The sequence below is a fragment of the Trichomycterus rosablanca genome, chromosome 3, assembly GCF_030014385.1.
Source record: "Trichomycterus rosablanca isolate fTriRos1 chromosome 3, fTriRos1.hap1, whole genome shotgun sequence".
NCBI classification, from domain to species: domain Eukaryota; kingdom Metazoa; phylum Chordata; class Actinopteri; order Siluriformes; family Trichomycteridae; genus Trichomycterus; species Trichomycterus rosablanca.
In genome coordinates, this window is record NC_085990.1 from 25,704,325 (window position 1) to 25,722,512 (window position 18,188).

General features: G+C 40.0%; 1 protein-coding gene across 1 annotated transcript in view; it reads right to left on the reverse strand.

The window, feature by feature from the left end:
- Positions 1-241: 241 nt before the first annotated feature.
- Positions 242-18,188, reverse strand: part of LOC134309793 (rho GTPase-activating protein 21) — a 50,809-nt gene continuing 32,862 nt past the window's right edge. Inside the window, exons 11-25 of the mRNA XM_062991108.1 lie at positions 17,942-17,984; positions 17,717-17,842; positions 15,333-15,629; positions 13,670-13,734; positions 13,414-13,562; positions 12,399-12,526; positions 10,647-10,802; positions 9,256-9,334; positions 8,952-9,025; positions 7,469-7,558; positions 7,237-7,362; positions 7,017-7,058; positions 5,673-5,778; positions 2,403-2,434; positions 242-1,885 (exon numbers count right to left, since the gene is read on the reverse strand). Of these exons, the coding sequence (XP_062847178.1) occupies positions 401-1,885; positions 2,403-2,434; positions 5,673-5,778; positions 7,017-7,058; positions 7,237-7,362; positions 7,469-7,558; positions 8,952-9,025; positions 9,256-9,334; positions 10,647-10,802; positions 12,399-12,526; positions 13,414-13,562; positions 13,670-13,734; positions 15,333-15,629; positions 17,717-17,842; positions 17,942-17,984 (2,998 nt within the window). The 3' untranslated portion in view covers positions 242-400. The remainder of the gene's footprint in view (positions 1,886-2,402; positions 2,435-5,672; positions 5,779-7,016; positions 7,059-7,236; positions 7,363-7,468; positions 7,559-8,951; positions 9,026-9,255; positions 9,335-10,646; positions 10,803-12,398; positions 12,527-13,413; positions 13,563-13,669; positions 13,735-15,332; positions 15,630-17,716; positions 17,843-17,941; positions 17,985-18,188) is intronic.

Consider the following 18,188-nt stretch of genomic DNA (forward strand, 5'->3'; position numbering starts at 1 on the left):
CAAGTACTGAGAAAGCCTGGTATAATATACCAGACAATTATTTAGAAAATGTCAGGATGGTCTTCCCAAAAGAGTTTAAGATGTGCTCAGTGCCAAGTGAGATCACACTTAGTTCTGACTTTTGCCTGTAGAAGCCAAATTGTTTTTTTTTATTTTGTGTACATACAGTATATCCTATATTTTATGTTATCTTAATAAACAGACCAAAAAATAAATACAGATGGTCATTAAAACTTTGCTGAAACAACACTTAGTTAAAAAATAGGGAAAGGGGTTTGAGGAATACAAAATTTAGTGCAGTACCTCTATCAACATTTATATTGACTTTCATCATTCTCTCATTGCTTCATGCAACACCACACACAAGACACTAATGCAGACGTTATCATTGCAGACATTATCACAGACATTGGTAAAACTGGGACCGGACCACTTGTGTCCCCGTGAGTTTATGTGGGTGAGATTCGGTGCCCAGATTCAGGTTGGCTTTGCCTTTGCATTTTGGTTTACCACCATTTAATTGATTCATACTTGACTGGTTACTCGGTGCAATTGAAATCCGACTTAAATCCTTTTCTGTCACCTTTGATCCTTTCAAACTGGCAGCATGACAGAGCTCATGAGTGATTCCATCACAAATGGAAACTTCTCTAAGGTTTTGAGGGCTGAGCTGGTCCACATCTGAAAGCTCTGCCTTCTTCTCAGTGCCACCTTGCTCACGCCAGTCATTAATCACGGCTAGCTCTTTGAAATCCCGCTGGCCACCAAGGGTATGACGCCGCCGTACTCTTTTCTCCCTCTTAGTGCTATTTTTGCGGCTGCTAATCCCAAACATGTCATCTGCTGACCGGTGAAGGTGTGATCTTAACCTTTCTGCAATGCTTGGCCGCTTTACTGTCTCAGATTGGGGCGGGGTGGAGTTTAGGCTTCCCGTGGAACGCCCCTTTTTGACTGCCTCTAGAACACGAGACAGTCGGCTAGGTTCGCTTCGACTCATCCTATCCCTCTCTTTACCAGGTCTAACCTCTAACGAAGACTCGCTGTCTGTCTTCTGCTGCAAAGACTGCTTTTTGGACATGTCGTGGTCTATCAGCCTGGGCAGGAGGCGTCGATTTTTTAGAAGGTCCCATGCTGAAGTAGACTTGCTCTTTCCAGGAATTTTCCAAGTTGGAACAGGAGAAGCACCTCCTTGGGTGAAATCGCCAAACTCAGTCTCACTATCTGTCTCTAGGTGTCGTCCCTCACTGATGAGCTCACTGCACTCATCATCGGCCTCGTCTCCACCACGGCTCTGTATATCTGAACTAATGGCACTCGACTCCGCCCCCGTCAGAAAGGTCATGAAGGACGTAGTTGAGTAGTCCGAGGTGATGGAACTTACTTCGGCTGTTGCTGATCCTCCCACAGGACCTGATTGAGGGAGATCAAAAACAGAAAAAGCTGATGGATCACAAATCCTTGACCTATTCCTAGGCCCAGATGTTGATGAGCTCATTGTACCAAGGTCAGAGGTTTGGTCATCCACCTGAGATGGCGGGTCTGATTTAGATACTTTAGAAAGATCTGCAATTCGGGAACCTTTCTGCCAGTCTGGGGGCTTCACAGGCAGCTTCCTAAAGATAGAATTTCTGAACTCTTTGCGATTTTTAAATGTCTTTAGGGATTCTTCAGCATCATGCTTCTCTCTTAACTTGGTGGTGTCTCCTGGTACAACTTTCTCTTTCAGGTTCTGAAGCTCTTTCTCAGAGAAGACAGAATCAAGATCATCTTCTGAGCTGCTGGCCTGCAGCTTCTCCCTGGCCTTTCGTTGTTTGCGGTTAGCTGCAGCAAAGATGGAGGAGACCAGCTCGTGGCTGTACTGGTCCTTCCAGGACCCTAACGAGCTCTGAAAGAGAAAGAGGATGGAGAGAAAGAAAACAGACAGAGAGAAATATGACAACTTAATATGAGAATGAACTTAGAGGTAAAAAAAAAAAACAGCAATAAAAGCAGGAAGGTCAAAGATCTAACCGGCCACTGCAACACCACGCCACCTTCTCCTCTGAAACCAACTCAAAGAAGAGACAAAAAAGAAAAGAGTCTCTGTAAAGTAGGGCTCATGAAGAACATGAGCAAAACCAGCAGTGGCAAAGCTGCACCATTCACCAACTAGAGCTGAATGATATAGATGATAGCAGGCCATACCACAAGCAGCATTATTTTTTTTTATCACTGCTTGATGCTAAGCAAGCATGATGTATGAAGAAGCATGGCTAGATGGATTCTGATCCGTCTGTCAAAGCTGCCTCAGAGTCAGGTTTATTTCAGAAAGAGACGAGGTGCGTACAGGGTAGATTTGGGATTTTAATAAGCTCTACCTTACTCACTTTTGTGCTAAGTTTAAAATCCAGATCCACACTTACCTTTGATTTGGCAGAATCAGTAGGTGGTGAATCTGTGAAGAAAACATCAGAACAGAGTAAGGAAACAATGCCAGACCTTACACGGTTATGCAGTCTGCACAATGAGTCGAAAAATTAGTGGAAGTGATAAGGCAGATGAGGGGAAACAGAAGTATGCAGGAGAATGCACTGTAAATAGCAAGTGTGGATAAAAACTAACAAATAAAACATTAAGAAATGAAGAGGATGAACATCTGTCTTTGATGTGAAGCACCAGTCTGACTATTCTTGCGGAGACACTTCCATCTGCTAACCATGAGTGATTAAATGAAATAAAAGCCAGGTTTACAAGGTAAGCAAAGAGAATAAAAAAGAGCATGCAGGGATCAACAATTAGCAACTACAGCAGTCCACTCAGGTCCACATCTATCAGTGGGTGCTGTTCTGTCCCATTGGCACTCAAAAATCAGATAAGTAAGTAGATGAATGGTTTAATAGGTATAAGTATAATTAATTTACACCACGTCTTTTATAGTTAAAGCATGAAGGTGTTATGAGAGTAGAAGAAGTACACCGATCAGCCATAACATTAAAACCACCTCCTTGTTTCTACACACATTGTCCATTTTATCGGCTTCACTTACCATATAGAAGCACTTTGTAGTTCTACAATTACTGACTGTAGTCCATCTGTTTCTCTGCATGTATTGTTAGCCCCCTTGCTAATGCTGTTCTTCAAAGTTCTGGACCCCCACAGGACCACCACAGAGTAGGTATTATTTGGGGGGTGGATCATTCTCAGCACTGTAGTGACACTGACATAGTGGTGGTGTGTTAGTGTATGTTGTGCTGGTATGAGTGGATCAGACACAGCAGTTTTTAAACACCTCACTGTCACTGCTGGACTGAGAACAGTCCACCAACCAAAAACATCCAGCCAACATCACTAACATCTTCTTGTGTCCTGTGACCACTGATGAAGGTCTAGAAGATGACCAACTCAAACAGCAGCAATAGATGAGCGATCGTCTCTGACTTGACATCTACAAGGTGGACCATCTAGGTAGGAGTGTCTAATAGAGTGGACAGTGAGTGGACACGATATTTAAAAACTCCAGCAGTGCTGCTGTGTCTGATCCACTCATACTAGCACAACACACACTAACACACCACCACCATGTTAGTGTCACTGCAGTGCTGAGAATGATCCACCACCTAAATAATACCTGCTCTCTCGTGGTCCTGTGGAGGTCCTGACCATTGAAGAACAGGGTGAAAGCAGGCTAAAAAGTATGTAGAGAAACAGGTGGACTACAGTCAGTAATTGTAGAACGACAAAGTGCTCCTATATGGTAAGTGAAGCTGATAAAATGGACAGTGAGATGGTTTTAATGTTATGGCTGATCAGTGTAAGTGTTGCAGAAGTCATAATGGAAATATACAGGATGTGGTGAATTACATTGTAGTCATGACATTAGGTCTAAATGTAAGGTCTAAACCAGGTCATCATTACAAAACCACTGACAAACTTTAATAGGTATAAGTAAGTATGTAAATAATTAAATAAATAAATAAATAAAATTTCACCCATAACCACTAAAAGCATTCAACTAATGTGAAATTGTGGTATTTGGAAAAGTTTGGACACCCTATTACCTTTAAAGGATCCAATATAAACTTGTAAGTCATTCTTGTTTGTTAGTGGACTAAATAATGTGGTCAGATAGACCTGATTTGGCTCATGAGCTGCCATTTGTCATCGCCTAACAAAATGTGAAAATATGCAACATATGGCTGTGGGACCCAACAAGATGACAGGGGTAAGAGGGGCTAGCTAGAAAGAACAGAACTAAAAAAAACAATAGACATGTTGATATAAAAATAAAATGTTAATAAAAGATGGGGTGAGCGAGTGTGGTTCAGGAGCAGTGAAGCATTACCGTGCCATCACTCCATCAGGCCAGCATTCGGAGCGAGAGAAAGAGAAAAAGACAGAGAAAGGAAAAGGGGGCAAAAGAAGGGTGCTTCTTCCCCCTGCTCCCGCTTTTTGACACCTCTGTTTCATCTCTTTTTTTTTGTCTTCTATGAGTTTGACTTCACATGAAGCGAGGGCTCCTGCAGATTAGGCAGCTACAGTGTGAGCAACAGTCCCCTTTCTTCCTACAGCTCAACCTGTCCATCAGGGACATCAGGGCATGGTAGCCTCCTCCCACCTGGCCTGTGTCAAGATCAGGAGTGTGTGAAATGCTGCGAAAGGCCTTAGGAGACGCGACACGGCCGGGCTACGGACAGAAGGATCAGACTTGCTCTTTATGTAATAAAGCTGGGGATCATATGCTATCGTATTGTAATATTTTTTTTTTCTTTTAAGAAAGATCATGCTGTGTTAGCTTGTGACGGAGAAAGCCAATGAAGTTTGGTTACAGAGAATGAAACAGCCGCTACGGGACAGGGTGGAAGAAACCGAGAGGAAGATACAGGAGGGAACTTAAGTGGAAAGAAATCGTTAACAGATTAATGGAATAATAATAACACATGAATAAAACAGCCAGGCAATCTATTGTCAAAGCAATAGTTCACCTTAAAAACCCACACAGACAGGCTAAGCCAGAGCACGTTTTAAACACATAGTTAAAGCTGCAGTATGATACTTTCTGATGTTGTGAGGTAGTGCATTTTACTGTTCCGCCACCCAAGGGCAATGATTACATAAAGTAATACTTTAAAATGGCCCTACATTGACCTTTAACTCATCAAACCATGTCTTTATGGATCTCAGAGACACAGTCATAGTGGAAGAGTTCATCCTTAAATTGTTGCCAAAAAAAAAAGCAGCAATTTTGAATCACTTAAACAAAAGACACATACTCTTTTAAGCAAAAGTTTTAAAGCCCCTGGTTAAATCCCATGTTTTGTGGATTTTATAGATAAAAATATGCAAACATATCTACAACAAAAGACAAACTGAAGAACATCTTTGGTGCACAAGCAACATTTAATCTTGGACTATTAAATTAATTAATCTATTAAATTCAGCATATAAACAGTTACTACTCAGCAAAATGTTCATCAGTTGTCTTTATATACCTCATCTTGAAACTATTTATGCATTTAATCAGGGGTGTCCAAACTTCTGCACAAGACTGTTAATAAAACTCTTCACATAACTCTGGTTATTTTCTTTATAAACTTTCTTTCAAAAATGTACAGGACAATCATCCAGTACAATCATATCATAGGTAAAACTACGACTTCATTCCTAACAGGCTCTGCCCTTACAGCTTACGTTACCTGATACTTCGCCTGGAGGGGTGCTGGTGCGGCCAATGTTGGTGAGCAGGTGGTCGATGTTTGGAACAGGCTGAGTCTCAATTGCACTATCTGTTTGGACCACCGTCTGCAGGAAAAAGTAAGAGACAGTAGGTAAGCATGTGTATCTCTCTATTCACACATCTTACTACACCATTAGTCCGTCTGTCCATCTAACTACCCATGTCCATTAATCCATCCATCCAACCATCCATCTGTCTGTTTAACTATGTATTTGTTCATTTATCAACTCATCCATCCATCCATCCATCCATCGCTTAAGTTTCTTAATGTTACTGTCTAATATCAGTACCAATCTGTCTGTCTAATATTTGTATTTGTTCATTTATCAACTCATCCATCCATCCATCCATCACTTATGTTTCTTAATCCTACTGTCTAATATCAGTACCAATCTGTCTGTCTAACATTGTATTTGTTAATTTATCAACTCACCCATCCATCCATCCATCCTTTACGTTTGTCCCTTAATCTAACTGTCTAATATCAATACCAATCTGTCTATCTAACATTGTATTCGTTCATTTATCAACTCATCCATCCATTCATCAGTTGCCCATGGGACTGTGGCTGTATCTATGAACATTTCATGGCCAAAATTTATTGAACACTCCATCTAATAATTGAGAGAAGATCTTTTGTCCCCATTATTGTACTAGGTGTACAAAGCCCCTAAAAGAGTGGAGGAAACTCCATATCTATGCCCATTGTTTTAAAATGGGATGCCCATGCTCACTTGTTTGTCCGTCCATCCATCCATCATTGTCTTTCGATACATCCAGCTACGTATTTACCCATCTATCACTCATGTGTCTAATTATGTATCAGTGAGTCCATCATACCAACAATTTACCTATCTGCATTACCTATCTTCTCTCTGGATGAGTGTCAGTCAGAACCTTTACTTAGTGTTACTTTTACTTTCTAAGATTTCTGTGTATGAGCATAGCTACAGCTTGTTAGACTACAAATTTTGTCTTATCACAGTTGTGCTGTTTACCTAACAACTGACTGTTTTGCTTATGATCTCTACCACATCTTTAGATTGTCCTTTTCTGTGCCTTTGTCTACTGTGTTTAATAAAATACCTGCACTTGCATCAATTACATCTTTAGCATCATTCTAATGGCCAGCTCACACATGCATATTTCTACCTCACAGAAATATGTGCTATATGGACAAACACATCTTGGGAGGAAGGAATGGAGGAAGACAAAAGATAACAGGATGAAGAGATGTTGAGAAGAAAAGGCATAGAAAGAAATATGTAATGATATTGAGATGGACACTGAGTTAAATACTTACCTCTGGCTCCTCGTCACCATCATCACCGAAGAACCAATCATACTGGAAATGAGAAAAGTGGTTTTTTTTCCCATTTACTCTTATTTCATTGCATGTAATCATATGAAACAATATAAATATTCAGTCATGTTAGGGAACTATTGCAGTAATTATTGAAGGACTGACTGCTATGATACACATTGAAAACATAAGATTGTAAGAAAGCAGATGAAGGCCTTACCTGCTGGATGAGTGTCTCTACGATCTTGTACTGATCAGGCATGTGGGTCACCATGTGGGTCATGTTATTCTCAGACGTGCGCACCAGTGTGGGACCAAACACTATAGCCAGGTTCCGTGGCTCCATCTAAAATTAAGCCCAACAACAAACAGTAAGAAAGCCTAGTCCATTGGTTCTTTACAGCACATGCATCAGTTTAAAGTAAACGTGCATATAAATGAACAATAGATACCTTGTTTTTTTCTGAGTTCTCAGCCACTGTTTTAAGGTGTGCAGAAAGAAATTTGAGGGTCTCATAGTGATGATCTGGCAACTCGTGAAGCTGGAAAAAGAAACAGTAAGAATTAACAGTAATATTATGTCCGATTTTAAACCAGTTTACTTGTAGGCAATTCAAAATTGTTATCTGGACTTTACGTGATGGCTTAACATGCTCGCAGGAGAGCACTAACTGCCTTTTTTTGTATTTGTGAATAAACTAACAGGTGCCACAATACACAAGTGTTGCTATGATTGATGAGAATCGATATGGCATCATTAGGAGAGTTCATTAGAACAGTTTCATTTAATAAAGATGGTGTATTTTGTACAAGGATGATCAAAAGTTTTCATACACCTGTAAAGTGTCTGTGATCGGGCAGATTTTAATGATTTCTGCAATTTATTTGGACAAAAAAATCTTTCACAAATCTGAGTCTATTTATAGCATTATTGTGGCTTTTTAGAAAATCTGATGGGTTAAATTATGGTAATATGTCATAGAAAGTCATACAATGGCATTTAACATTATAGCACGGCCTCTTGATGTTTTTAAACTTCATAATAAATTATAAATTTCATACTTTTCTTATGCATTTGCTGACAAACTGGAGATCCTTTGCCCATCTTTGCTCCCTAGAGTCTTTTTTTTCCATTTTATTTATGCATTTTTCCCCATTTCCTCCCAATTTAGCGTAGTCAGTTTGTCTTCCACTGCTGGGGAATCCCTGATTGCAGTCGAGGTGGGTATATTGCTGCTCATGCCTCCTCCAACCTGCGTGCAGCCCTTAGCGGAACCCTTTTTCACCCATGCATTCTGCACAGTCACCTCTCTATCTGCTAATCAGGGTCCTTACACAGCCCCACCGACATAGTATGGTCATCCCGCCCTAGCAGAAATGTGTCTGCTGCAGGCACTGACAATAACGCACCCAGATGGCACCCAGCCGACCGGTGGCATGACGAATTTCAGCACTGGTGTGCTAGCGGAATATCGCGCTGTGCCACCTGGGCGCCTCTTAAAATCTTAAACTTTTATGGATACTGCTTATGTACCAAACCATGATTACAATCACCTGTTAACATCACCTGTTTGAAATCACATCATTATTATTTTTTTTTTTACCTCATTACTAGCCCTAATTTGCCCATGTGCAAACTTTTTTGGAATATGTTGCAGGCCTGAAATGCAAGAGTAGATTTACAGAAACAAATACAATTAAGCTGACCAGAAAATACATAAAATATCTTGGGTTTAAACTGTCTGCAATTAAATAAAAAATTTTAAGATTTTTGAGTATTTTTTAAGTATGTAGTATGTTCCAATCGTTTTGTCACATAAAATAAACAGTTGCAAAATTAATACAACTTATGACCATAACTGTATGTACAAGGAAAACAGATATTCAGAAGACTAGGGATGATTAGGGATGAAGTGAAGAAAAGCGTTGACTTACCAGTCTTTTCAGCAATTTAAGCCTTTCCACTGGATCTTCAGTTCTGTTTGCTTCAATAAAATCACTGTATTTCTCTACAGAGTGCAGATGACATGAGTGATCAGTATTATACAGACCCATTCAGGGTGACAGACTATACTTACATCCTAGATCACTAGCTACAGTGAGGGGAAATCAATATCCTTAACAGTATATTAGTACCCTATACTATATAATAGTACACATTTTTACATTACAGCACTTCCCTGGTAAATGGCAATAATGAAAAGAATGTACAGAACTGAAGTAAAGAGCTGGATCTTACCATTGGTGAAGAGTGGCTCTGGGAGTTTTCGAAAGAACGACTTCAGCAAACTGCTTATCACATTCAGGTCCTTCCATTTCTACATCAGTAAAAAATGCGTATATAAGGTGTAGAAATAAATATGTACTAATACAGATCATTTACTGCCTTTTAAACATACATATATTGTATTTATACCAATAAACATACTGTAAACTGATTCACTGGTATAGCACCTTGCAACAAAATCTATTGCTAATAATTTATGTAATAATTCTCAACATATAAATATATAATTTCCTTATTTTAATTTAATTAAATTATTTTACTTAGCAGTTATGTTCTTCAGAATTGGTCTTTTTTTTTTTTTTTTTTTTTTCTACAAATGCATGAATTACATAAATTACTATCTGTTTTGAAACAAATAATTTAATATTAATAATACAAATGTAGTTAAGAACATGGTTAGTTGTATAATATGTAAAATATATTTTTATTATTTATAAACGTGCTGTGACTATATTATTTACTAAACTAAATGTTTAATTAGTACTATTACTCAGGGGCGGAGCCAGGGGGTGGCCAGTGGTGGCTATGGCCACCATAAATGAATCTTCGGCCACCCCTCCGGCCCCCCCATCACCGCTTTGCCGGCAACTTTTTTTGCGGAAGCATTTCTGCACGCAGGTGTTCTCACAGGGACGCAATTCAACAGCGCACGTCAAAGAAGTAGTTCTCCACCAAAACAGTGCAGTAATACACTCGACATAAATGTCAACCACCAACACAATTACAGAACAAGTACTACTTAGTGCTACTAGTACTACTATTACTATTAGTAGTATTTGTGGCGAGCTACGAGTAAAGGCGCCAGCTGGCTCTGCGCGTTCCAGTGTTGCCAGATTGGGCGGTTATCCGCCTAATTGGGCGGATTTTGTTGGAAAGCAATTTAATAGCAGTTAAATAACACTTCTATTTAAAAGAATATATTCCGTTTTAAGAAGCTCCAGCATTGTAGAAGGCTATTAAAAGTAAAGTCTATTTTCAATGCTGATCATATTGTTGAAAGAAAATTAACATTTGTTTTCCATGCATTCACACTAGCATGTTCTGGGGTTCAAATGAGTCTCATCATTACACACAAGTTGGCAGCCAAATGATAAAGTATCGCAAAGGAATATCTTTTTAAATTCTTCCTCATAATGTTAAGGTTATAGGCTATATTTTGGAGAAAAAAAAGCTTATTATTCTTCGTGATGTAATTCTACATGGCACTTACTGCCTGTATAGGTAAATGAGTGAGTGACCACATAAAAAAAGGTATCAGTTTCTGTGCCACCCCTGTGTGAGCAATGGTCTCAGTCTGGCCACCCCTATGAAAATTGTCTGGCTCCGCCACTGCTAATACTCACATCCTCATGTAGATCAATCTCTCCCACTCCTCTGTTCAGTTCCTCCTGCATGCTGGAGATGGCAGCATTGTTTCCTGGTACTCTGTAAATACCTGTGTATTCGAGCCCCCTTTCTTCCACCAGCTTACAGCATACATCCACGATCAGGGGTACAAACTTACACACACACACACACACACACACACACACACACACACACACACACACACACACAACATATTTAAAAATTCAGCATTAGATGTACATGATAAGACAACACGTGTCGTATGTACAACCCTAATTCATAAAAAGTGACATCCGGTTCTCTGGGCTCTGTGGCATCTGAGATGGACTAGTGTTTTAGATCTTTTTTGGAGGAAATGAATACTGTGTGCTAAAGTCTGAATACAGACTGTTATCAGCAACAAGTCCAAAAACTATGGTCCGTCATGGTGTGTGGTTGTGTCAATGTCCTTGACAAAGGTCATTGACATTTCTGTGATGGCAGCATTAATGCAGAAAAGTACACTGAGATTTTAGAGTGACATATGCTGCCTTTAACAGCATGACATATTTTCCATGGCGTGGCTGCGAAAGAAGAGGGTACATGGTACAGGTACTATGGAGAATTTTTAGAAAAAATGTGACAACAACCCTTGTTGCACACCTTAAGACGTGTTTGCACGAAGAATGGGACAAAATAACACATGAAACACTTCTTTGCTTGTTATCCTTAGTGGCAAAACATATTTTAGAAGTTGAAAAAATAGCAACATTACAAAGTGGTAAATGCTTTATTGTCAGAACATCTTTTGGAATGTGTTGCAGATATGTATTTCATGTATCACCAAATGAAATGAAGTTGAGCAGACAAAAACATGAAATATCTTGGGTTCATGCTGTCTGCAATGAAATAAAAGTCAAAGTAAATGTAAGCAAGTTTTTTTTCTGATTTGGGGTTGTACCACATACAATACAATAACCAAACACAGTGAGAAAACTGAAACCGTTTGTAAAGTGACTGCATGTGTTACTGCATGTGTTACTAGCTAAAGTGACTAGCTGGGCAAGGCAGAGTGCAGATACTTTAAACTGCACTTCAAACGCATTCTCTGCACCTAATCAAACATTATCCACAGCTTTTTTTATAAGTGCACTTCAGACTCAGTCTGGAGCTTAGTCCTTTGATAGAATGGTTTCATGTTGTTTGTTAGTGTTTGTCTGTTAGTCCTATTTAGTAGTCTTTTGGTTGTCTGACTGACCAGCCTGGCTAAAAGCTGGACTTGGACTTGGCTATTTTGCTGGCCTTATTTGCATGCAGCTGTTATAGAAACCCATCCTAAGCTTTTTGTGTTTATGGCTGCCAGTTTGCTGGGTTCCCCTGTCTGGTTTTCTTGCAAGCAATCTCTGGATCGGTTGGTTAGTGCAACAGTGTGCTTTGTGTTTTATCTCTAGTTTGTACAGTTTTTCCTGTGTTTACTGGTAATCATGTGGAGCATGTGGTCACCTGTCTTTTCCATGCTCAAGTCTCAATTTGGGCTGTGGTTTAGATTTACTTTATTTAGTTATTTTCCTGTTTTTATTTTGGAGCTTTTTAGCCACAGTACTGTTTGTCATTGTATCCTGCAATTGAGTTTATTTCTTTAATATTGTAGGTGGAGGATTGGCACTGGGCTCAATGTCAGAACATGCCATATACCAGAAAAACAATCTATAGCAGGGCATCCCACACAAACTCACTCAACTCACTAATGTATTCCGTTTTTTACTTACTCTGTTGTTATGAGCAGGAGGACAGTCATCCAGTCTCACTCCGAACGTGACTCCAGGAGCAACCTTCTTCTCAAAAGGCTTCCTCATGAGGTTCCTCCATCCCTTATCCTTGGGTGAGCTCGTTTCATCTAGACAACAAACAGACATTGATGGATTAAAGAGAATACAACAGAATATGGTACAAATTACATTGGTACCTTGTAACTCAACGTCCCCTAAACTCAAAATCTTTGAAACTCAACACCCTTCGTCGAGACATTTGTACCCGTAAACTCAACGTGTTCTGTTTGTTTTCTAAAAATGTATTTATTTAACTTTAAATTAACAATGAACAGTCGCTTTGTTCAGAGCTTGGCTTGAGCGGTGCAGTAAAACGTCATCAAAACGTGCAGATGAGACGAATCTGCATTTTTGTGGAATAACCGTCAGATTTACAGTGAAAGCGTCCACATGTATCTGTGTTTAGCTGGATTTTCCTCACTGTTTCACTTTTAAACTTTTGTTACAGCTCGGGGTTCTGAGAAATTGTAAGAATCAGCTTTTTATTTCAGTGTTTTATATTATATTTGTGTTATTTTCAGTGTATACGCGTCAAAAACAACCCCATTATTTTACATTAGCCTCAAATATATGCAGTTCCACGGGACAATGGGACGCATTAACAGGTTTCTCAAACATCCTTATGGGAAAAAATACCTTTAAACTCAACGCCTTTTAAACTTAATGCCAGTCCCAGAACCAAATGACGCTGAGATAAATTCAACTCAAGTCCATGAGCTCCATGAAGCTAATTTTGAAAAAATAAATGTCAAACAAGAATGTGAACAAAATTTTTTTTTATTTTCCACTGCATTTGTAGTAAGTGGTACATTACACAAGGTAGCTACTCCAAACACTGATGAATCTGACCACTGCTTAAACTGCTAGACAAACTTTGAAGTCCTTTCACGAGCCTTGTGTCATCAAGCTGATGGAGTATGTATAGATCATATGTTTTTGGTATGAGAAATTTCACCTTTTTGTAGAATTCTTCTCTCCAGGTCCTTGTTAGGTGAGTTCGGGCTTGGTGTTTTGTTCTCTCCTTTCCCTCCCAGCAAAGTGTGTCTGATACTCAGAGACTGACGGGAAGATTTCATAGACACTTCTGCCTTACTGCTGGTTGGACTGAAACACGTCCACATACACAACAGTGTCAGAATTTCCAAGTGGATCCAGGTGCACTGAAGTAGAACTACAATTATGGGTCAAGTAATAGCTCACATGCTCCTTACCTCATTAGATTGTTGTACTCCCTGATTTTGCGATTAATAAGGTCGGTACTTGTAATTAGTGTATTCTAAAAGTAAAAAGAAAACAGATGAAAAATATAGGCATAAGATTTACAGATGCAAGAAAAAGTACCCTCAGTAATGACATGATACGAAACACATAGACTTATCATTTGCAATCTACCGGGAAAATACAGGTTTTACAGATTACACAGTGCATTTTACCCTCAAACATTGCATCATACACCTCCTGGAACTGAACAAGTAATTTCTGCACCTTACTTGTATTTTTGCACCTTATTTACTTTTTAGGCACCTTATCGGCATTGCCAATTTTACGCTGCTAATGTACAACATGTCACTACCTCATGAACCATTGTACCATCTATTCACCATCATGTACTAACACTTGTCCTTAGTCCTGTCTTCTAATTACTTGTTTATATTAGGGATAATTAGGAATATCTTTTGTAGTTATTTATTATAGGATTTTTTGTATTTATTGTTGTATTTTACACTGTTTTGTATTGTCTTGCACTTTTTGTACCGTGTTACACCGTGATCCTAGAGGAACGCTGTTTCGTTTCAATATGTACTTTTATGTAGCTGAAATGACAATAAAACCTCTCTGACTCTGACTCTCTCTGACTCTGACATTTAATTATCCTAACAATTTTGTCAACCATTCATGTTAGGCAGTCTTAGTCTTACTATTATGGCCCTATGCACCTACACTGGAATTAAACAGCAGTTTACCTGAAAAAGGCAAGGAGGTGAAAAAAGTGTGACTTTTGTATGACAAAATTATAACAAAGAGAAATTACACATTTAAAAAAATTACCAAGTTTCAGATCATCTAAAGACATAAAAAACACCGCTCAGGTGGCGCAGGTGGCGCTAGCACACCAGAGCTGACATTTCAAACTCATCGGTTTGAAACTCAGTCTGGGCGCCTACATGAACAACAATTGGCTGTTGTTCAAGGGCAGGGTGCTGGAGGGGATCTCATAACTGATGCAATTATGACCTCAGCTGGCTGATTGATGGCGCCTGCTTGAGGAATAATGTGATCAGAGTGTGTCTCTCTGTACACAAAGCTGATCCACATATAATCTCGCCTCGTGCAGGTGAAAAGATGCAGTTGGCTACTGCACACGTTTCGGAGGGGGCGTGTGTAGTCACGGCTCTCCTCAACCAGAGTGGAGGTCAACATCAATAGTGCGGAAGTGTAATGCAATAGGGTGATTGGATACCACTAGATTGGGAGGAAAATGGGGGGAAAACGCAAAAAACAGACATTGAAAACAAATGTAAGGCTCCAAATTAATGCTGCTGCCAACCATAATGCTAAGTACAACATTCTGTTCGTAGTATAACATTTTCTTATCTTTAGATGCAAAACACCTAGTATCTAAAAGTTCACTAGTATAAATGAGATGGATTAGTTGGTCTGTCAGTGTGCTATGACTAAGAGTGTCCATATATTTACAGTTTGGGAGTTTTAGATATTTATCCTATTAATCAACAAGCTTTATGAGTGTGACTGTGTATGTTACAGTGTTCCCAAAGCACTGGGAAAGAAAAAAAAAACATTAATACAAAAATAAACTATATAAACTTCCTAAACAAAAAAGAAATGGCCAGTGATGAGTGGGTGTGTCCACACCTTTTCATCCAGGTTACTGTTCTCCTGAATGGCTCGAATCCAGGCGAGCATGTCCTCCCTGTCCTCTGCCTGGAACAGGTACTCACAGTCGGACGTGGTCAGCCTCAGCACATTTTTCCGTTTCGTATCGCTGTATGAAATGTCAATCAAGCAGGCCTTAATGCTAATTTGTAAAGGCTCCTCCTCCTTTTGCATGGTTTGGTTTTGCCCCTCTTTCCTGTCCTTATATAGATAGAGGGAGCGGCCATGTAGCACAGCATACATCTGCTTCCATGGTCGTATGCCACTGCCTACACGCTACCAAACAAAAGAAGAAAAACATTACAATCAAAAACGGTTACTTTACTAAAAATGACAGGTACAGATGTCACATGTCCTCTACCAGAACTGACAGGAACAGAGACCACACCTCCTTTACCAGCACAATTTGGACATGTTCACTGTGGGGTGTACTCACTTATGTTGCCAGCCATTAAGACATTAATGGCTGTGTGTTGAGTTATTTTCAGAAGACAGTAAATCTACACTGCTATACAAGCTGTACACTGACTACTCTAAGTTATATCCAAGTTTCATGTCTATAGTGTTGTCCCATGAAAAGATATAATAAAATATTTGCAGAAATGTGAGGGGTGTACTCACTTTTGTGATACACTGTAGATAGATAGATAGATAGATAGATAGATAGATAGATAGATAGATAGATAGATAGATAGATAGACGGACGGACGGACGGACGGAGATGAAAAGATGGATAGATAGACAGACAGCCAGACAGACATAGATAGATAGATAGATAGATAGATAGATAGATAGATAGATAGATAGACAGACAGACAGACAGACAGACGGACGGACGGACGGACGGACGGACGGAGATGAATAGACGGATAGACAGACAGACAGACAGACATAGATAGATAGATAGATAGATAGATAGATAGATAGATAGATAGACAGACAGACAGACAGACAGACAGACGGACGGACGGACGGACGGACGGACGGACGGAGATGAATAGACGGATAGACAGACAGACAGACAGAGGCCACACCTCATTTACTAAGAAGACACACTTCTCTCCCTGAAACTGACAGGCACACAGGGCACACATTAGGACAGGCCTCATACAGACACTGACAGAAACAGAAGCCACACCTCCCTCCCTGATACTGATACACAGACGACACACCTACTTTACTGAGACTGACAGGCACAGAGGACACAACTGTTTACTGAGTATGACAGGCACACACAACACACCTCCTTTACTAAGACTGACAGGCACAGAGGCCACACCTCCTTCCCTGAAACTGACAGGCACAGAAGATGTGTTTCCTGTACTGATACTGACAAGCACAGAGGACACAACTATTTACTGAGAATGACAAGCACAAACAACACGCCTCCTTTACTAAGACTGGCAAACACAGAGGCCACACCTCCCTGCCTGATACTGAAAGGCACAGAAGATGCGCCTTCTTTACTGAGACTGACAAACACAAAGGTCACACCTTCCTCACTGATACTAACAGGCACAGAAGATGTGCCTCCTTTACTGAGACTGAAAAACACAAAGGTCACACCTTCCTCACTGATACTAACAGGCACAGAAGATGTGCCTCTTTTACTGAGACTGACAAACACAGAGGCCACACCTCGCTCCCTAATACTGACAGACACAGAAGATGTGCCTCCTTTACTGAGACTGACAAACACAGAGGTCACACCTCCCTCTGTGATACTGACAGACACAGAAGATGTGCCTCCTTTACTGAGACTGACAAACACAGAGGTCACCCCTTCCTCACTGATACTGACAGACACAGAAGATGCGCCTCCTTTAATGAGACTGACAAACACAGAGGTCACACCTCCCTCTGTGATACAAGCAGGCACAGAAGATGCGCCTCCTTTACTGAGACTGACAAACACAGTGGCCACACCTCCTTCCCTGATACTGACAGACACAGAAGAGGTGCCTCCTTTACTGAGACTGACAAACACAGAGGCCACACCTCCCTCCCTGATACTAACAGGCACCGAAGATGTGCCTCTTTTACTAAGACTGACAAACACAGAGGCCACACCTCCCTCCCTGATACTAAGAGGCACAGAAGATGTGGCTTGCTCAACAGGGGTTTTTGTATCTGTTGGTCCTAGGTTTTGTAAAGTTGCTTTGAGACAATGTCTATTGTAAAAAGCGCTACATAAATAAAGTTGACTTGACTTGACACCTCCCTCCCTAATACTGACAGACACAGAAGATGTGCCTCCTTTACTGAGACTGACAGGCACAGAGATCGCATCTGCTTCACTTAGACTGAGAAATACAAAGAATTTTATTAGCTTCACTGGAACTGACGTATGTATTTCATTGTACCTTTCCCTTGTCTGAGCCGAGCTGGCGGAAGTGCAGTATTCCCTCCTTAGTAGCATCAGTGAAGACATCAGTTGGAGAGTTCCTCGTCGAGCCTCCTGATGTGTCTTCAGAGGACCGATCCACAGACTGCAGCATACAGACACATTATATACCAAGCATTTTGTACTGCACGAATAGAGTAATAAGTATTGAAGTGTGTATTAGTGTAGTGGTGTATTTGCTCACAGTTTTTAGGCCTTTCACAGTAGCAATGTTCTTCATCAGTGTCCTGTACAGGCAGATAAATATCATTATATATACTGTATTGATGGTTATCATTAATGCATTGGTCATTTATGTAACTTCTACATTGTAAAGTTAACACACTTTTGTGTCGCCATGGCAGTGTATTGTTATAAATATATTTATATTCTTATAAAATCCTCTGCCTATATTTTTGCTCCTCAAAAGCCTTTCTTTGAAACTGCTTTTG